Consider the following 21,987-nt stretch of genomic DNA (forward strand, 5'->3'; position numbering starts at 1 on the left):
TGAGACAGACTCTCACTCTGTTGCCCAGGCTGGCGTGCAGTGGCGCGATCTCGGCTCACTACAACCTCCAGCCCCCAGATTGAAGCAGTTCTGTGCCTCAGCCTCCCAGGTTCAAGCAATTCTCTGCCCAGCCTCAGCTGGGATTACAGGCGCCTGCCACCATGCCCAGCTAATTTTTGTATTTTTAGTAGAGTCGGGGTTTCACCACCTTGGCCAGGCTTGTCTTGAACTCCTGACCTCGTGATCTACGTGCCTCAGCCTCCCAAAGTGCTGGAATTACAGGCATGCGCCACCGTGCCTGGCCAATCTTACCTTTTTATAATTACTTACTTTGTTAATGATTTGCCATTTTTTTAAAAGCAAATATATGCTGACTGGCTTCAGATATGTTTGTGCTTTCTCTTATATTTGGGATATACCCTTAATTGATATTTTTACAAGTGACAGATTTTACTTACCAATAATGGAAGTCACAAACTTCTGAGCATCATAATATAGAAAATATTCAGTCTTTTTAAGAAATTGAAATGTTTGGGTTTGAAGTATACCTTTTTATCATGAGTCCCATGTGTAAACATTAGTTATTAGCAGTTTGAATCAAAATATTTAAAATGATTTAATGTTCATGTACTACTAACTTTGTACTTTTTCTTTATACTAGAAAGAAGGTAAACAAGAATCTGGTATGTGAGTTCTTATAAAAACAGTTTTTGGGTTTGATTTTTTTAAAAGAAAGGAAAAACAATGATAAATAGTATTTCATAATAATGTTAGTTCACTGATAATATTACAAAACTTATAGCACAAAACTTCCAGTGTTTTTCTGTAAAAATTATATGTGAGTTAATTGACATTTCAAAACAGCTTTTAAACATCAGCCTTTACCAAGTACATTATATAGGCGTTCTCTTAGATGTTGGGATTCAAAGAGGTGCGAGATGGTGGGCTTTGTGCCCAGAGAGAAGCTGATTGTCCACTGAATGAGACTGGCAGGTCCGCAGGATAGGAAGAGAGCAGCATGAACCACTGCTCATATAAAGCTTTTAAAGTGAAAATGATATAATAATAAGTCATTCTCTGTTTGATCAGCATCATAAAATAGCTTACTGGAGGATGAATCTCAGTGTATCAAATCATTTAATTTTTTGTTATTTTTCTTAGAAAACCTACTTTCATCCTGCTGCCAAGAGAAAGTGTGTTTGTTTGTTTGTTTGTTTGTTTGTTTGTTTTTGAGACAGAGTCTCGCTCTGTTGCCCAGGTTGGAGTGCAGTGGCGCAATCTTGGCTCACTGCAAGCTCCGCCTTCCGGGTTCACGCCATTCTCCTGCCTCAGCCTCCCGAGTAGCTGGGACTACAGGCTCCCGCCACCACGCCCAGCTAATTTTTTTTTGTATTTTTAGTAGAGACGGGGTTTCACCGTGTTAGCCAGGTTGATCTCGATCTCCTGACCTCGTGATCCACCCTCCTCAGCTTCCCAAAGTGCTGGGATTACAGGCGTGAGCCACCGCGCCCGGCAGAGAAAGTTGTATTTAAAATATATATATGCAGTCCTTTTCACGTGTGGCATTTCTCTTTGGTAAAACTTACTAGTTTTAGTGTTTAGACTTAACACTTGGTCCTATTGGTTAGGATTTTCTTAGTATATATCTATGTATGTATATATGTATTTATTTATTTTGAGACAGGGCCTCACCTGGTCACCCAGGCTGGAGTGCAGTGGTGTGATCATGGCTCACTGCAGCCTCGACATTCTGGGTTCAAGCAATCTTCCAGTTTCAGACTCCTGAGTAGCTGGGATCACAGACATACACCACCACACCCAACTAATTTTTTTTTTAATTATTTTTTGTAGAGATGGGGTCTCACTCTGTTCCCAGACTGGTCTCAAATTCCTGGGCTCAAGCCACTCTCCCACCTCTGTCTCCCAAAGTGCTGGGATTACAGGGGTTAGGAATTTAATTAGGGTTTATGTTTTTAACCTCACTGTGATTGTCTCAGTTCTTAACGATGTAATTTTTGTGCCTCTAGGCTTACGGAGTTCCTATGCTAGTCAGCATAGTCAGCTTGGCCAAGACCTTCGTTCTGCCGTGTCTCCCGACTTGCACATTACTCCTATATATGAGGGGAGGACCTATTACAGCCCAGTGTACCGCAGCCCAAACCATGGAACTGTGGAGCTCCAAGGATCGCAGACGGCGTTGTATCGCACAGGTTCAGGTGGGCATCAACTCTGTTTACTGGTTTCCTGATTTCATAGGCCCCACAGTAGAAGTGTTTTATTGAGATTGGGTTCCCTGTTTGAAGGAAATCATGTTGCCCATTTGGTTGTCAGATAAGCAGCTGTGACAGCAGATCAATAAGCAATAAAACAGGTTCATTTAGTACCTATTTATAGGTGATATATGTTTACCTTAGTACATTCTAATCAATGAACATAGTGATTATACTGTTAATTCAGGAATAAGTTTGTAAAACTGTAAATCTGACTCTCCTCGGGTTAGATGCATATTCAGTATCAAAAGGAAAGCCTTGTTGGAATATTTCTTTGTAATTCTTTTGCCAAACAAGTTTTTGGAGAAAATCCATACATGAGTTACTTGGCCATCTTTGATTTAGCAAGCATGAAGCCCAAGTGTATTTGGCATTACTCCTTTTTTAATGTTGGATGTTCTCTGAATAGTTAAATGTAGAATGTGAAATAGATACCCCTTGCAATGGACTCAAACTGGTACAGGATTCAATAGCGACATTTATAAAAGCAGGGAGCTGGAGCATCACACCCTTGTACCGCCAGTCCTCATGTTTATGCCATATCATCAAGGCTCATACAGCAGATGCTGTAGCCCATGGTGGTGTGAGCTGCCAGGTTGTGCTGCACGGCTAGCTCATGGAGTCTCAAGACTACTTTTTTTTTTTTAGTAAGTATCACAAATTTATTAACATGCTTACAAATGAACCCTAGGTAGCAATAATAACCCCTCAAAGGTACAACTCTAGAACACCAGAGTGGGGAAGACTGTATCTGAATTTGTTCTTTGCAGGAAACTGACAGTTTGATCCACTGAGGGATTTATCTTCTAATAAAATGTACCATTTCTAATAGACGTTAATAAAGAAATATTTCACTTTTCCTCATGTCTGTAAATTGAGGAATTCCTTTAATAAGACTAAGAAATAGATATTGTTTAAAATCTTTTTAATTGCAGGAAGATATGTACACAGTTACTGGAGGGATACCCACTGAAATAATTAGTAAAGTCATTTTAAATACAGTGTAGAGTATCTTTGTAATAGCATCATACAGTAATTTAGGGGAGTAGCTGTAGAATCATTTGATATATCAGTCTTCTTTCCCTCTTGTGAAGTAGATTTTCCAGTGTTATTACAATCCACAGGTCTAGAAATAAAATGTATAATAGTCTGTCTATATCCATGGGGAATACGTTCCAAAACCATCAGTGGATGCCTGAAATGGCAGATGGTACTGAACCCTGTATATACTATGTGTTTTCCTATACATTCATTCATGTGATAAAGTTTAATTTATAAATCAGGCACAGTAAGAGATTAACAACAATAACAAAGAATGAAATAGAACAATTAAGTAAAATAAGGGTTGTTTAAACACAAGCACTGCAGTACTGAGACAGTAAATCTAATAGTCGAGACAGTAAATCTAATAGTCAAGACAGCTGCTAAGTGACTAACAGACTAGTAGCATCTATAGCATGGGTACACTGGACAAAGGGATTATTCACGTCCCAGTGGGATCACAGCTGAATGGCACAGATTTCCTCATGTTACTCAGAATGGTGTGCAATTTAAAACTTATGAATTACTTATTTCTGGAATTTTCCATTTGATATTTTTGGACAATTGACCACAGGTAACTGAAACCATGGAAAGCAAAACCAAAAGATAAGGATGGACTACTGTAGAATAAAATAAGTAACCTGGGTACACAAAGTGTTAAAATTTTGATGGTTTTAATTACTTACAAATTTGAATAAATATCTTGTTCTTACCACTAGAATGAAATTAATAAATTTTGCTATTTTATCATTTATCTCTAAGATTCTTGTATTTCTCTCAGTTTTGTTACTGAACCTCAATGAACATACTATATAAGCAGATTTGTAGTTTCACTTTTGCTGTTTCTTGCTAAAAAATTAACAAAATATTTATGTACATTAAAAACTTAAGTATCCTTTTTAGCACTAATAAGGTAGAATTTTAAAATCTAAAAGTAAGCGATTTATATAATTGCCAAAAAATATAGTCCTTAAAATTAAAAATGTTTTACCTTTAATTAAAGTGTGATCTCATGGAGAACATACTAATCTTTTTCAAAATGTTGACTTTCTAGTAGGTATTGGAAATCTACAAAGGACATCCAGCCAACGAAGTACCCTTACATACCAAAGAAATAATTATGCTCTGAACACAACAGCTACCTACGCGGAGCCCTACAGGCCTATACAATACCGAGTGCAAGAGTGCAATTATAACAGGCTTCAGCATGCAGTGCCGGCTGATGATGGCACCACAAGATCCCCATCAATAGACAGCATTCAGAAGGACCCCAGGCAAGTACCAGTTAGGAGTCTCTAGAAGGCTACAGTATTGCAGGAGTCAGCCAGTTCCTCCATTTTGACTTTTTTAAGTTGCTAAGTCTATTATACTATCATTATACTATCATTAATTCCATATATATTAATACTTCGAGTTGTATTCCAGCTATATAGGTCATTGAGGTTAATTTCATTTTAAAGATAGATTCCTTCTTTCCATCCTTTCATAATAAGTTAGAGAAGGCACAGATCCATGGGAATATCTGCAGCATTCATCACTGAAATATTTCATCAAGACAACGACCTGGAATAGCCTCTTAGAATTAAACAAGGCTTTGAAAGATCAGTTTACCCTTTGCCCTTATCCTGACTGACTTCTTCGATAACAGCTTCAAAAAATGGATTTGGTTATTACAAACTAGAGAAAGACCCGTGTTATATGTTTTCAATCATAGTGGTCAACAATATATAACGCTGTTATTAACCAGGTCCTTTGAAAACAATTTCTGACATTTAGGAGAAGACAGTCTTTATAAGAAATTCTATCTAATAAGCAAAAAGTGTTTGGCAAATCATAGACGTTTCCTCCTTCTGATTTTCTTTGGCCCTGTAGACAGCATTTTTTATTAAGATAATATGAGTCATTTAATACTTGATTGATTTTGAAAAACTGACCTTGTCCTTAAAGCCATTTAAAATATTCAGGAAATAAAGATATTTTGAAACTAAAAGAATTTTCATTTCTGAAAGAGTGAAATTGTTGCTAAATTTTAAGCAGCTTTAGTGTTATTTTAAGGCGTGTATGCAAGATTTCATTCACTCTTCGCCCACAAATAGTTGCTTCACTGGAAAATTGTTATAATTATCAATTCATTTTTAGCAGCCTACCAATTTGTTTTAATGAATGTGAATTAAAATGATGAGTGAGGTTTTGGTCATTAAAACAAAATGACTAAAGATACCTTAAAGTTGAGTGGGAAATCCACTGCTTCACTAAAACCGCTTCACTTATTCACTTCTATTCCTGAAATTCTTTAAGCTATATAAATGCATTTGGTTCTGCTACTCCTGGTTCGCCACCTTTTTGTCACTTTTAAGGAGTTTCAAAAATAACTTGTCTAATAACACCTACAGCTTGTCAGAGATACTGTTACTGATTTTGTTTTTTCAAATCCTCAAAATGACAAAGGCCTAAGGCACCCAAATAGATGCAGAAATTCCCAAAAGAGTTTTGAATTATAGGTAATTTAGACCATCCCTTGGCTGGACCTGAAGAGAAAATAATAGCTACCTAGAAAGGCAGTGAAGTGTGATGAGAACTTTGAGTTTAATATGTGTCCCTGAAGACTTCAGTTTTGACCTCTAATATGAGTTGATTCTCTATAAACAAGGACTTCATGTATGATAATATACCTCAGCTATTCATAGTGTGATAATTTCATAGTCTAATGCATAAAACTGATGGCTAGCTTTGATTATGTGAAACTTTACTGATAATGCATTTCGTAAGGTGAATAAGTGATTATTTGGTAGGTGCATTTATTCTAGCTAAAACTGGAATTCAGGTGACTTTGAAGTTTGAATATTTAAACCAAAATTAAAAGCTCATGACAACTGTTAATTTTTAGTTTTGAAAATAGCAATTTGAAGTAATAGTTTTATTCACTTGTAAGCCTTTATTATTAATGCTACATTACAGTTGGCCTGAAAAATTCTCAAGACTGAGGAAGTTATTGATCTTTACTGTATAAAAGGAAATCTGTGAGTTTTTTTATAGTTGTCTACTTGGAAACCATATTTACTAATAACATCAATGATGCTTCTGAAAGGAGTAACGTAAAAGACTTCCTGTGTATTCACGTTTCCATCTCAACTCATTTCCCTTTGGCCTAAAGAACTTCCTTTAGCCTTTCCTGTCTTGCATTTCTGCTTGTAACAAATTCTCTCAGCTTTAGTTTATCTGAAAATATTTCACTGTTTTTTTAAAGGATTTTTTTTTTGCTAGATATATAATTCAGGATTTACAGGTGTGCATTTTTTTCTTTCTGTATTTTAAAAGATGTCATTCATTGTCTTCAGATCTCCGTTGTTTCTGTTGATAAGGCAGACATCATGTGCATTCTTCTCATTATGTAATGTGTCTTTTCTTTGGCTGCGTTTCAGATTTTTCTCTAGCTTTCAGCTGTTTTATTCTGGTGAGCCTAAGTATAATTTTCTCTGCATTTAACCTGCTTAGGGTTCACTGAGATTCTTGGAATGTAGGTTGATGTTTTTGTCAAAATTGGGAAATTTTCAGCCATTAATTCTTTAAGTTTTTTTTTCTGCCCCAAACTCTCTTTTCTCCTTCTAGGACTTGAATTAAACACATAGGATCACTTTATTATTTTGCACATTACTGAATCTGTCTTCATTTTTTAAATCTTTTTTCCCTGTATTCTTGTAATCAGAAATTTTTATTAATGCCTTCAAATTTAGTGTTCTTTGTCCTATAGACTACAATCTGTTGTGAAGCCCTTGCAAATTTGTTTTTATTTCCAATCCTTGAATTTGGTTCCTTTTATATATTCCATGTTCCTATGAGATTCTCCATCTCTTCACTCCTTATATACATCTTTTTCTTTAAGTCTTTGAACACATTTATCATAACCATTTAAAATATTTCCTCTGATAAGTTCAACATCTGGGGTGAGTCTGGGTCTGTTTCTATTGGTTGCCTTTTTTACATATTTATAAGTCATATGTTTCTGTTTCTTCTCATGTTTAGTCATTTTAAATTATATACTGACGGTTGTAGATGATACATTATAGGGAATCTGGATTAAGTTGTCTCCTGTTAGGGTGCTGAGTTTTGTTGTGGCAGAGAACTAAATTACTGGCAGATCCTTTCAATCCCATCAAGATTGGTTTTGTTCATTGTTAGGTCTAGTTCATATTTCTTTTAAGCCTTAGAACATGATCCTTACCCCTAAAACTTGGCCTTTGTGGAGTCTTGACTAAATGCCCAAGGTGTTCAGTGAGGTCTGCACTCTGACTAGGCTGGGAGTCCACATCACCTGGTACCTGTTCAGCATTGAGCCGTGCAGCAGCCACTCTCCACCAGACCTGTGCATGTGCCCTACAGCTCAGGGTGCAACTGAGGACTTCGGATAGTCCACACGCAAACCCGGAGAATCACCTCTGCTTAGCTCCCTTGTCTCCAGTACTCTGCCTTGCACATTCTAACCACTTTGGCACCCACAAATTCCACTCGCTCCCTGCCTCAGCTCACTAAATCCCTCACATACTACTTGGCCTCAGCTTCCTGTGTCTTGGTCCAGAAAGTGCCCCCAGGCAGAAAGCCAAGTAAACATGGGACTCGTTGATGTTTCCCTCGTCTCAAGGATTATATTCTTGTGTTGCCTGTTTTCGAGGGTCTAAAAACAGTTTTCTCCTACATTTAGCTAAATTCACTTTTATAATTGTTTATGGTGGGAGGGCGAAATCCAGTATGAGTTACTCTATCATGGCTGGAAACAGAAGTCTGGGCTTAGGTTATACTGAAGCAAATCCTGGCAGGCATTGATGCCATCCAGCCAGCCTACAAATTGATAGCAGTTTTTCGAGGGTAAATTTCTACTGAATTTTCATCAAGGTTGGAGTTGAAGCCAAGCAAGCCTAATTGCCCAGCTCTGGCAGGAGCCCACCCTCGGGGCTGTCTGGCCCTCATGGCACTGGGGATGTCAGGAAATCTTGACCCTCAGTGTCCCATTTAAAGAGGACAAAAATGTGTATTTGTAATGATTGTGAGTCATCAAAGAAAGAGTAAATCACACTCCTTGCACTCTGTTAATTACAACAGAGATTTACATAACAGGCTTTAGACAGATTTTCTGAGAAACGATTGATAACAGTTTCAATATATAAAAGGAAAACTATTTGTTACCAGGAATTCATCTATTTAGAATAGCTCATTTTTTAGGGATGATGAATATTAATAAAACATCTGTGTCAGAAGTAAAAATATATAAAATATTTTAGTATTCATCATCATAATTAATCATCACAACCAACCAGTGAAGATTGAAATATTAGTTTCATTGATCTTGTTTTACAGTTGAGGAAACTGAAGCTCCAAATAATTAGTTGGTTTTCAAAATCACACAGAAATGGAAGGACCCAAGACTGAAACCCAGGCAATCTAACTCCATATTCTGTGCTTTTTCTGCTGTTATCCTGCCTCCCTTGGCATTTACTGTATTCTTAATGGCTGTTAGTGACATCACCATCCAGCCTGTTCACCAAGCCAGAAACTCCATCTCACACCTGACTTCAGTTTTTAGATCATCTGGCTGCTGTATAAAGAATGGATTGGGGGTGCAGGTGGGGTGAGGGGATAATATTAGAAGCAGAGAGAACATGTAGGAAACTGTTAGACTCTTCTGGGCAAAATGGAGAAAATGAATGGATTTGGTATATGTTAAATATTTTGTAGATAGTCAACAGAACTTGCTGATGGATTCCATGAGGGAAGATGAGGAAAAGAGAGGAATCAAAGAGAAGTCTATTTCGTTTCAAGCAGATGTATAGATTCCTGTGCAGATAGTGGGTAATCTGCATGACACCCATCTTTTTGTATTCTAGGGCATTCTTTCCTTGGCCACTAGAGTTATCGTCTGTATAAATGTGACCATGTCACATCCTCTTACTCTCCTGCTTCACAGCCTTCATTCCTTATGTGTAGGCACACATATAGACCACTTGGGTTTCACTAACCTCTATCACTAATTACTAATCCTGAGTTCCTTATCTGTATCTAATGTTATTTTAATAGTGCTTACCTCATGAGGCAACAGTAAAGGTAAATGAGATAATGAAGGTAAAGTTCTTGGCACAAAGCCTGATATAAGTAAACTCAATAAAGGATAACTCCTGTTATTGGTATTAAGACTAAACTTTTTAGTTTGGCATAGAAGACCCTGTAAATAGAATCGTATCTTACCAATATTTGTATCTCCAGCACCATAGCACAGTAAGAATTCACTAACTGAATGCATGAGGGGTGTGTGTGTGTGAGTGCGTGCGTGTGTGTTTGCGTGTGTGCACACAGGTGTGGGATGACATGCCCCTTTGCAGGGGTCTAACAAGTTAATACATGGAGACTTCCCAGATCAAGAGAGACTCTAAGGCTTCAAAAACCAGGCAGGAGAATTATCACTCGGTCATTAATTTTAAAGATAATTTTAAAGGTTTACTCAGTATGAATTCTTTTTTTTAATAAACAACTAACTTTATCCTGTAATCAGAGTCTGCATATTTGTTGTTCTGTGAGCCATTTTCTAACAATCTGCTTTTCACATAATATAAGTACAAACTCACATTTAACAAGAATTCCAAACAGTACACCAATCAGATGACATTAGAAAATCCTGAAAATGGATGTTAGCTGAAAAAAAGGAAAGTATAAAAGTATATATACATAGCATGATTATATATTCATTGTTCAAAAAAATGGTATAGCATAGTGTTGGAGGACACAGACTCTGAAGGCAGGGTACCGCTTCGCAGTTTACAGCCACGTGGCCAGGCGCATGGCCTTTCTGCCTCAACTTCCGTTTCTCTAAGGTTGCCGTAAGAATAAATTAATAAATATATATAAAATGCCTGGAATAGTGCCTGACACAGGATAGGGGTTTATGAAATATTAACTACTATTTAATAATAACCCAGTTTTATGGAAAAAATTCCAAACCCACACATGTGTGCACATTTGCACACATATATAGAAAAACAGGAAATGTCAGCAGTAATCCTGAATATAGGATGACTGGTCAAATACTTGTTTATATAGTTTTCTGTGTTTCTGTGTTATACTCAAGAGCAACCATAAACATTGTTTCTTAAAAATCCTCAGGCCCACAATGTTTGTGATTTCTAGGCTGACGCCAGCCCTGTCTGTTCCCACCAGCCCTTCCTCTCCCTTCAGGCATGACATCTCACTTCGCTACAGTGCACGTGTTTACCTGAGCCTTGCACCTGCAGATTTCTTACATAGGTAGAAAGACATAAAATTAGAATCAGGAGGAGGAACACGAGAGTGGAAGTTACTTATATTAAGAATTTTCTTTGTTCCCCTGAATCTCTTTCTGTGCATCTGTGCGTCATGATTTCTTTAAGATCATAAGCATCTGGGCCTCTGCATATGTTCATCAGGGGGAAAAATTATTTAGGTATGTATTTTTTAGGATTTTTGTAACTTCCCATTTTTGTCTCAGCTGAGCTTTTTTTCCTTATAACAAGTGTTTTGTTCAGTGTATTTTTACAACATGGGCCTTCCTTTCTGAAGCCATGTTTTTCTCATGTAGGGAGTTTGCCTGGCGTGATCCTGAGTTGCCTGAGGTCATTCACATGCTTCAGCACCAGTTCCCATCTGTTCAGGCAAATGCAGCGGCCTACCTGCAGCACCTGTGCTTTGGTGACAACAAAGTGAAGATGGAGGTACAGGACATGGTGCCTGGGATGACTGGGGAAAATAATGCCTTTGCATTTAACAGCCACGTGCTTCTGTATTTAAGAAATTACCCAGTGTAATTCAAGAGTCTTTTTAAAGGGATATTTTGATACCAGATACTCTTTCACTTAACTATGCATTTCAGTATCTCTCAGGAAAAACTAGGATACATATATTTCTTGGAGTGCTTTCAGCATTTTCAAATCGTATGTCTACTTCATTAGCTTATTTATAAAACCATGAAGCAAAAATCAATTTAACTTGCATTTAAAAAATATTTTAGGCCAGGCACAGTGGCTCATGCCTATAATCTCAGCACTTTGGGAGACAGAGGCTGGCAGATCACCTGAGGTCCGGAATTCAAGACCAGCCTGGCCAACATGGTGAAATCCCTTCTCTACTAAAAACACAAAAATTAGCTGGACATGGTGGTGCATGGCCTGTAATCCCCGCTACTCAGAAGGCTGAGGCGGGAGAATCACTTGAACCTGGGAGAAGGAGGTTGCAGTGAGCCGAGATCAAGCCACTGCACTACAGCCTAGGAGCGAGACTCTGTCTCAAAAAGAAAAAAAAATTATTAGATTAAAAATTATAGTATTCATTGAACTAGTGAGCCAATGTGTTTTATGGGATTCTAGTCAGATTGGTGCCAACTATAAATAAGTTATAGAGGATTATAACCATCACTAATGCTGAACATACATGAATATTTTATTTCAAGGTTTTTTTGGTATTTATAGAAACATAGCAAGTTACTGGTTATTGGCTATAATTCTATATAACATATAGATTCTTTCTTTAACGTTTCAAGCCTTCTTCTGACCCACTGTGTTATATAAAACTGAAGTGTTTTTCATCATTTTAATGTGCATAACAGCATACCGGCTCCAGACCTAAAAGTGAATGTAGTAAATAAAGCCCAGAAATACTCAAATAATGTACTAATGAATTGACAAATGGAAGAAAATTTAAGGAGAGTAGCCTAGAGAACTCATTCTAGAAACTAAATAACTTAAGTCAAAAATTATTTCCTATATTGCCTCAAGCCCTGCAGATAGCTTTGCTATGTTTGTGTATTTGCACATTGCACTGCTGGAGTGAAAGCACAATTCTTGATGTGTGTTCTGAGGCTTGGAGGAGGACTGTGCTGCCTGCCGATGGACATTAAACCACTTAAATCTCCTATCTTTTTTTGAAGCCATGAACCCAGGAAAAGTATCATCTACAAGAGTGTCCTTAGAATTCTATTTTTTTTGGGGGGGGTGGGGGGCACAGAGTCTCACTCTGTTGCCCAGGCTGGAGTGCAGTGGTGCAATCTTGGCTCACTGCAACCTCCACCTCCCAGGTTCAAGCGATTCTTGTGCCTCAGCCTTCCAAGTAGTTGGGATTACAGGCGTGTGCCTCGACACCCAGCTAAGTTTTCTCTATTTTTAGTAGAGACGGGGTTTCATCATGTTGGCCAGGCTGGTCTTGAACTCCTGACCTCAAGTGATCTGCCCATCTTGGCCTCCCAATGTGCTGAGATTACAGGCATGAGCCACCGCACCTGGCCTCTCCTTAGAATGTATAAAAGTTGTCTTATTTGGAATAAAAAGTAACCTTTGAAATGGTCTAGAGATATCCACATCCTGTGATCTCTCCATAACAGACTTCTGTTTGATCACTGATTAATTGCATGTTACTTAGGCCTGGTACCTAATATTTTTCATTCTAGGTGTGTAGGTTAGGGGGAATCAAGCATCTGGTTGACCTTCTGGACCACAGAGTTTTGGAAGTTCAGAAGAATGCTTGTGGTGCCCTTCGAAACCTCGTTTTTGGCAAGTCTACAGATGAAAATAAAATAGCAATGAAGAATGTTGGTGGGATACCTGCCTTGTTGCGACTGTTGAGAAAATCTATTGATGCAGAAGTAAGGGAGCTTGTTACAGGTAGGTATAGAATGTGATCTCGTCCTAGAGGAAATGTTGAAAACAGTCTGGACTGTGCCCTTGTATAGTGGCACTATGGAAGAGTTGGAGGTTCCAGGTAATAGATAATGAGATATATATAGTGCTCACAACTGTGAAGGCTGAGAATTATTTAGTCTAATGAGTCAGAAACCGTTTAGAATGCGGTCATCTCTATTAGTATAAGTTATTGTACTTATTAATTTGTAAATATCAGCTAACAGATGTCTTTTTCATGGAGGACTAAATATGACATTTTTTACATGTATTTCATAGTAAATCTAGTTGTATTAAATAGACTATCCTATATTATGAAAATAAAATATACTTAATGGATTGGCAGTCTTTTACGTTAGCTCAGCTAGTGTCTGAGTGCCTGTTTGTATTCCCACGTACTTTACTAGGCCCCAGGGATAGAAAGATGAATAAAACCCAGTGCCTGCGCTTAAGTCACCCTCAGATTGGTGAGGAACACAGGTGGTTTTGTGAGCGTCAGGGAAATGTGGCAAGTCTCACTCAACAGAGGTTGCATTGGGCACAGAGGATGGGTAACGAAGTTCCCTGGGTGACATGAAACTGAAGTTGGCCTAAAGGATGAGGAAGCATTGGCTGGATAGGCAGAGGTCTTTCTAGTTACAAGCTCCGAAACAGCATGGGATATAGTTCTGGAGCTACCAGCAAGAGGGGGCTGCTGTGTTAAAACCTAGTGAGGGCCAAGTGTGGTAGCTCACACCTGTAATCGCAACACTTTGGGAGACCGAGGCAAGAGGGTCACTTGAGGCCAGGAGTCCAAGACCAACCTGGGCAACACAGGGAGACCACATCTCTACAAAAAATAAAAATAAGTAGCTGGATGTGGTGGCACATGCCTGTGGTTCCAGGTACTTGGGAGTCTGAAGTAGGGGGATCACTTAAGCCCAGGAGGTTGAGGCTGCAGTGAGCCATGATCACACCACTGCACTCCAGCCTGGATGACAAGTGAGGCCCTGTTTCAAAAAAAAAAAAAAAGAAAGAAAACAAGGCCAGAGAGAGATAGAGTCTTCATTTAGGGAACTTTTTTTTTAGACGGAGTCTTGCTCTGTCACCCAGGCTGGGATGCGATGGCATGATCTGAGCTCACTGCAACCTCTGCCTCCCGGGTTCAAGCGATTCTCTCGCCTCAGCCTCCTGAGTAACTGGGATTACACACACGCGCCACCAAACCCAGCTAATTTTTGTATTTTTAGTAGAGATGGAGTCTCACCATGTTGGCCAGACTGGTCTCCAACTTCTGACCTCAGGTGATCCGCCCGCCTCAGCCTCTCAAAGTGCTGAGATTACAGGTATGAGCCACTGCACCCCGCCCATTTAGGGAACTTTTATAAGGAACTTAATTGTGTCCCACATGCAGTAGGGACACTGGAGTATGGCATGGCCAGTTTAGGCCTTTAAATGCCTTCTTCCAGCAGGCAGCAGGGTAGAGGATTGATATGAAGTGGGAGAGCGTGGGAGGCCTATGAACAGACCAACAGTCTACTGATAACAGCTTGAACTATTTTAATGATGAAAAGGAAGAGTGGGGTGGAGCAGTCAGAGAAATATTTTGTGGTCTGGGCATGATGGTCGGAAGTGCGGAGTGACAGAGAGGGAGAAGTGAGTAATGCCTGGATGTTGCAGTGCTAGTGGCTGGATTCAAGGATACTTGAGATTGAGCTGGAAGAATGGTTCTACAGGAGGACACATTGATGACAGCATTGCTTGTAATAGATAATTCAGGGAAAATACTAAGAGTTCATTGACAAAAGAATGGTTACATCAATGGCAGTACTCTCACACAGTGAAACCACATACAGCAGTTAAAATAAGCACAGTAGACTACACATAACATAGATAGATGCAGCTTTAGAAATACTTGCAGAATGATAACTACAGAGTAATACTATTTGAATAAAGTTTTTAAATATGTAGATTGATATGGATATATGCACATGCAATAAAGTTAAAATTTCTAATTGGAATAATAAAAATAGATTCAGGATAGGGGTTACCTCTATGAAGAGGAAGGAGGAAAATGGGACTGGGGGTTGTATTCCACCTCTGTTTCTTTAGAGAACTCTGAAATACATAAGACAAAATGTTAATATTTGACAAAGCTGGCATACCTGGGTGTTTGTTTTATATTTTCTTTGCCTTTTTTCATGCTTGAGATATTTAATTTAAAATTTTAAAACAAGATTTCTTCAAAATTAATTTCATTCCCCCCAGGTTTCCACTATGAAATCAGAGTTGTAGTTTCTGTAACACTTGGGAATGAATAAACTATCCTGCATCCAATATTTAAGGGGAATCAACTTTCTCATAAGATATTAATGTTCAAAATACAACATTAATATTCCCTTGTACTCTAAATAAAATACCAAAAGTAGAATATACGTTACAAATAATCATAAATCTGGAATGGACCATCTGCCTTAATGTATTTTGACTATTAATGCTTTAGCGCTTCTAAATTAGTACTCCCACTTTCTAAAATGCTTTTGAGGCATCTCACCAAAAAACAAATTATAATTATTTTTGTTTACGTGTACATGTAGATATAAAATGAAAATTAGAGCAAGCTAAACAGAATTAAGAAAAAATAAAAATGTAGCTATGTTCATCCTAGAAGTCAACACAGTCACTGTGATTACGCCCACAAATTTACCCTGAGCCTACTGTTAGGGAGGCATAGAGGAGACAGAATCATTTGCAGTACATGAGTGCTTTCCTGCTTTGTCTGATGTTTCTCTTCCCATCACTTTGAACTTCCTGTGTCATGTCCAGTTGTCTTCCCATAGTAACACCGTGCAGCCAGGAGGGCTGCAGTCGATCGTGTGCGCCACTCCCTGAGAGAGCAGTGGCGATCCAGGGACAAATGACATGGAAAACACAGCTTCTCCTCAAATTTAACTAGCCAGATTCATCATGACTTGATCCTTACATCCTTAATGTGAAGCTTTTTCCTGCTCTTCTGTCCTCTCATAGGAGGAATGAGTCTTTTCTGAATTTCTGTTTGAGTTTTTTCCTTGGGAGAGACTATTACAGTGCCTTTCCTGAGCTGAGCTCAAGGAATTTGTAAGATTTAGTGTTAAACAGGAAGAAAAGTACATGATTGTATGCTCTTTTTTTGTTTACATTTAAAAATAAGTCAAAATTACTTTAAGTAGAGCCCGACTTTACTACCAAGGGCTTTTATGTACTAGGTTACCTGGAGCACACTCTGGAATTGAGTGCTAATTTAGATGATTTCCTCCTTATTTTTAGAGAACATAAGATGTTTTAAGACATGGACCTTGGCCTTGAAAAGAGGATATAAGTGTTTTCTAATTCAAAAAGAGCTGTTTTCCTAACAGATCATATCACTTCTAATGTAAAACTAAGAAGTACCTCTGATATTTCTCTTGAAAATATCTGCCGGTAGCTTTTAGGCTATAAGAAACAATTTTTTGCCATACTTATAGAATAGGAGACATTAAGAATTGCTTTATAACTATATACTGTTACCACTAATCCTTTATTTTGACATGTGGACTGATTATCAAATGTTTTCTTCAAAACATTGAAATGAGAGTGGTCAGTGGGTAAACACTTCATGCAATTGCCATAAGTAAAGTAGGTTGGACCAGAAGACTTCAGAAATGAGTTTCCAGTTCAAAAAGCCAAATGGCAGCTGTGTTTGATTTATACCTAAACATTGTCTAACATGAAACAAGTCACAATATAAATCTAGCATAGTTGCTTTTTTTGTGTGTGTACATGTATTTATAGTCTAAGCTTTATAGAGACAGCAAAATTGCTCACATTTCCCAGTCCTACAATTTAGTGGTACCAACCTTAACTGATGTTCAGTAATATTTTAAGGGTGATTGATCCTTGATACATATTAAAGCATGAAAACATCAAAAGATGCTTGAACTCTTCTTTCTTCTTTCATTAACTCTTCCTCACATCAAATGCTCAAGCCGTCTTTAATTGTAGAACCACAGGGTTGGGGGAGACCTCAGAACTCATTTTGTTCAGTCATCCATCCAGTGCATGAATCTCCTGTACAGTTTCCATACAAAGTAGCCGCCATCACATGCGTGAACCCACAGCACAGGAAGCTCATTACCTGGTGGGGTTAAGTCTGGACAACAAGGTTATCCAGAAAGCAGCAAGAAGTTATCTGATATAACTTGAAAAGGCAAAAAATACAGACCCTCAGGAGGTCATTTTTGCATAGGAATGGCCCTACAAAAAGACCAGTTCCACCCTAGATCCAGCCACCAGCACTCCTAACCAAGGAAGTAAGCCCCCAATCTGAGCTGTCATTAAAGCACGTCTGCTCTGAACTCAGGCTGAAGGTGCTGTGTGACCGTGTCACCCAGCATTCCCCATCAGGTGCCCATCTCCTATAAAGTCCCCTTTGAAAACAGAACATTAGCCTTAGATTTTAGTGTTCTGCTAGTATCATTCACAAATACCATGGCTAGCCTTGCACGGTGCTTGGCCTTTGTAGGTACAGTCCACACATTCCTAAGTGAAAATTATAGTCAACTTAGGATTATGAGATGTTAAAATACAGTGAACCATTGTGTTCCAAATATTATATAATTTGAAGAAACTACTATGCCCTTGAAACTAGGAATTCTTTGATTCTTAATATTAAGTAATTCAACCCAGTTATTAATCCAGTCTTTTTTTCTAGTTCCCTTTGTTTCAGTTTGGCAGTTTTTACTATACTTAAGTGGAGAAATTTTAGCTGTTTTTTATAAAGATGCCTTGCCTTTGCTTTAAACACAATAACTGCCCAGGGCCTATATTTTTGGCCACATTTTCCCAAGACAATATGGCTGTCATTGTTAATTAAAATGGTTCTCTAGTATGTAACATGATTCTTGTGTTTTCCTCATTGTGTTGAACATTTTCCAGTTGAAACCTAATGAGCATTTCTTTTAGTAAGTGCTGATATATGTGAGTGCTTAGGGTAATTTTTCTTTTATTCCAAAAGTATTTTTTGCTGTTGTTGTACTTAAACTTGAAAGTTGGATGAAGTATGGTTGTTCCCCAGTTTGGTTATAAAATGAATGTCTGCTAGGCCACAAAGTATGGAGGACAGATGGGAACATCTTGTCACTAAAAAAGATATGTTGAACTCATTTGTTCAAAATAATTAAATAGTGTTTCTAAGCTAGGAAACATGAGTTTCAAGTTATTGAGCGTCCTGAAAACATCATTTTTTAAAACTATAGACATTGAAGATATTGTGCAAATCTGGAGGCCTGCTTTTTAATGTACGTACCAGATGTCCCCAACTGTCACACTTCTATTACCCTCTTAAATACCAAAAAGTAGCCTTTGTTCTTCAGTAATAATAGACTTTGTTCATATGACTGCTACATGTGCATTTCTTCCAATTTACTAAGTGATTATTCATCCATATAGCTAAGTAAAATATTTCCACTGTTTATTGTGAAATGTTTGGATGCCAGCAATGGATTCCAGACACTGCAGAACATGAAATGAAGTGTATTGTTTTCCTGATCATTAGCTCCATATTTCTAATTCGATGATAAATTAATAAGAAAATAATAGTTGTAACTAAGGAAGGGTAGATGGGCCAGGCTAAGGTTTAACAAAGGGCAGAACAGTCTGGCAAGAATTAGTCTTATATACTATAAAAAGCAGGAGCTTAGTGGACATGCCTTTTGGACGATTACTTGCTGTTACAGGATGAAAACAATTTACGAAGCATGTCCCCTTAGCCTAATTAATATGCCTTCAAAACAGGTCATTTATGCTCTGGTCCAGAGAGGAGTCAGTCCTACTGTTATGGGCCACTAGGGCTGTTAGAAGCTATGTGGGTCATTTTTAGAAATCTAGCAACATCTCCTCCCAATTCCCAGCCCAAATCAGTAAGGATCCATGTCACTTGGTCCACTTTATAAAACATAGCTGGGTGCTGTGGCTCACACCTGTAATCCCCACACTTTGGGAGGCCAAGGAAGGCAAATCACTCGAGGTCAGGAGTTCAAGACCAGCCAGGCCAACATGGTGAAACCCCATCTCTACTAAAAATACAAAAATTAGCCGGGTGTGGTGGCACATGCCTGTAATCCAGCTACTAGAGAGTCTGAGGCAGGAGAATCGCTTGAGCCTGAAAGGCGGAGGTTGCAGCGAGTCGACATCGCGCCACTGCACTCCAGCCTGGGCGACAGAGACTCTGTCTCAAAAAAATAAATGAAACAATCACAACAGAAACAGATTCCCTTATTCACTGAACATTTCAAACCCTGAAAATGTGTAATGAGAAATGACAAATTTTTAAAAGTTTAATTACTAAGAAGACAAAAAATGTCTATTATGAATAGACCAATTCTCAGTTGGTAGAGAACTTTGAACTGGAAAGAACCCTAAAGAAATCTCCTGTCTACCCCTGTTATTACAGATTAGAAACCGAAGTCCAGGAAGGTTGAGCAGGCAAGTCTCCAGGCTGAGTTCCTGATGTCCAGGCTGGAGGTGTTTCTTCCCTGACCCTTCCCCTGCCTACCCTGGCCACTGAGAAGGGCTGAACAGGAGCTAAATCTGGAGGGTACAAATGTTATTTCCCTTGTTCTTTAAGATTACCACCAAAAAGGGAAAAGAAAAAAAGCCCCACAATAAACTACTCTCTGAATTTTACCCAGGACCATAGAGAAATATCCCTGAATTTCACCACTAGCACTATAATATCAAACTAGTGATCAAGTATAATCATAAAGCTTCAGTTTGCTTAGGAAATCTATGAAACGTGATTTTAGGTCTTGCAACTATTTCAAGATTTATAGTTTTGAGTATGAAAAGATTCAACCCTCTAAGTGGAATATGACCCTGTATTTTGAGTGTAGGCTTCCAAGTGCCAAGCACAAGGAGGCAGTCAAGTAGGGAGTCTCAGAAGGTCACTTATAAGACTTGGGTATTCAAACATCAGTCAGAGTGGAACTTCTCAGCAAAAGAGAGGCCCTGTAATAACATGCTCCCTCAGTTGACTAGACGTCCTACAAATGCAAGAAAGGTGGGAATATGGAGACCCCAGGCCAGGTCCTGCAAATGCTTTGCAGTTTCTGAGTATGATGCTCTATAGCTTACAGCTGGAGGCACCTTTGTCTCTAAGCTTCTGCCAGCACCAGACAACTGGGTTGAAGATCTAGTGCAGTTACAGATGAGCAAGTGTGTTCCTGGAACACGTAGGTCAGCTGTGGAGTATATGACTTCAGTGACAGTTTCTTGGGCAAATCTCTATGATAGTGTAACTGTGACAGTATAAATGACCTAATTCTGTGTCACACTGAAATAACCTGCAGAACAAGGGTGGCCAGGGCCGCTGCCCCCACTGCCGTTTCTGCCCCAGAAGGATTCTCTAATTTCCTTTCATGTGACCTGTTCCCTTTTATTAGCTCTGCTTCAACAGAAGGAGCCACTCTGTGTGTCCCATATGGGCAATTCTCAGTCAGCATTTCTGAATTGTAAGCTTATTTATTTTCTGTAGAAATGCCTTTCCAGGGAACATAGAACTGTATAACTACATTATGTCATTAATCCTCAAAACATATCCATGAAGTGGTAAAATTACCTAGAATAAAGAAGAATACATTAAAATGCAAATATGATTCTGTAAATGGATCTCTAAAAATTGGTAGATCTTTTCAAAGGTACTGTGATCCACCTTTATGCCTGCAAAATCGCAGAGACTCGGGCTAACCCTTATATTCTCTAAAGGCACTAAAAATCTATCTTGTCCCAACTGGGGACAAATTTCAACAGCAGGAATGATCACCTTCAACTGCAGTATGCAGGCTGGGGCCCCTGTGTGCAGCCTCTGTGGCCAGCCCAGTTCCTTACTTCCACACAGCTCCCTCCTAGGAAGCATCTTGCCCTCAGACCACCTGAGCACCCACTTCCCACTGCGCTGAAAGCTGAGATGGTGGTGTTCCGAGCACAGCTGGACCTGAGTGAGCTCCCCCGTGCCCCATGAGGATTATGCATCTGCTGTGCAGGAAATCCCAGAGAACACAGGGGTGAGCAAGGCAGGCCTGTCCACCACCTGCAGTGCTCTGTGCCAGGCAGCAGGGAGTGCAGCAGCTGGCCTCTCATGCTTTGGGGCAGGAAGGAGAAAGCTTCAAGCCACACCTATAGACCAGGAGCCTCACTGCATGGAGGGGTCACTGCACAGGTTTCAGGAACTCTGCTCAGATAGTGGCATCTTAGAAACTCTGGGAATGGCTATATACCACCACAACTTGTTTTCCTCAGAATTTATCCAGAGAAAGGTATTTTTCTATAACTGAGGATAGTAGTTTTATCCCTGTCTCGTAATTGTTTTCCCATTATTTCAGTTTCACTTAGATTTCGTAATTTGTTGACAGCCTTCAGCCCTGTTAGAAAGCTTGGGCAATTGATTAGCCCAGCAGACAGTTTTATGGCACTGATTCTCCCCACCACCCCCTTGACTTCCTCATTTCTGTTAACAGCGCCATATTTTCACACATATTCAAACTCCTGGCTTACCTGTGACACCACCCTCAGTTTGCATCTGGCTCCAGATTCTCACTACAGGCACTTCCCTTCCCTTTTGGCCTCCTCCCTCCTCCATCCTGTCCTGTGAAATAGGCTCTGCCCCTCCTAGCCCATTGGCCTCACCCCCCTCCCTGGGATAACACCTGTGCCTGCAGTTCAGGTTTTCCCACCTGCCTGTCCAAATCAGTAGCTTCTGTGACCTCCTGCCAGCCAGCTCCAGCATGTGCCGTCACCTCTTCTACTTCTTTCCCAGGCTATAGTTGGCCTGAAGAGCTCTGCACCCCAAACCTGCTTCTTTCTGGCCTCTGTCCTTGACATTGCAACTCAAATATGGTCTCCCATCCTCCTATCAAACACAAGTTCACACAGTTTGAAAAACATCCAGGGAGAAGCGGCATGGTCTCGAGTGAGTGTGAGCTTTGGAGCCAGGT

At 39.2% G+C, this 21,987-nt stretch overlaps 1 protein-coding gene across 27 annotated transcripts in view; it reads left to right on the forward strand.

The window, feature by feature from the left end:
* PKP4 (plakophilin 4) overlaps positions 1–21,987 on the forward strand; it is a 226,927-nt gene that overhangs the window by 175,252 nt on the left and 29,688 nt on the right. For 11 of the 27 annotated variants that reach the window (XM_054679036.1, XM_054679045.2, XM_054679050.2 and 8 more), the window contains 4 exons: positions 2,028–2,216; positions 4,366–4,589; positions 10,916–11,044; positions 12,772–12,985. In XM_054679036.1, the coding sequence (XP_054535011.1) occupies positions 2,028–2,216; positions 4,366–4,589; positions 10,916–11,044; positions 12,772–12,985 (756 nt within the window). Of the gene's footprint in view, positions 1–2,027; positions 2,217–4,365; positions 4,590–10,911; positions 11,045–12,771; positions 12,986–21,987 lie in introns of all 27 variants that reach the window. The other 16 variants (XM_063791218.1, XM_063791228.1, XM_063791231.1 and 13 more) reach the window with 3 other exon arrangements.

Source organism: Pan troglodytes, chromosome 13 (assembly GCF_028858775.2).
Source record: "Pan troglodytes isolate AG18354 chromosome 13, NHGRI_mPanTro3-v2.0_pri, whole genome shotgun sequence".
NCBI classification, from domain to species: domain Eukaryota; kingdom Metazoa; phylum Chordata; class Mammalia; order Primates; family Hominidae; genus Pan; species Pan troglodytes.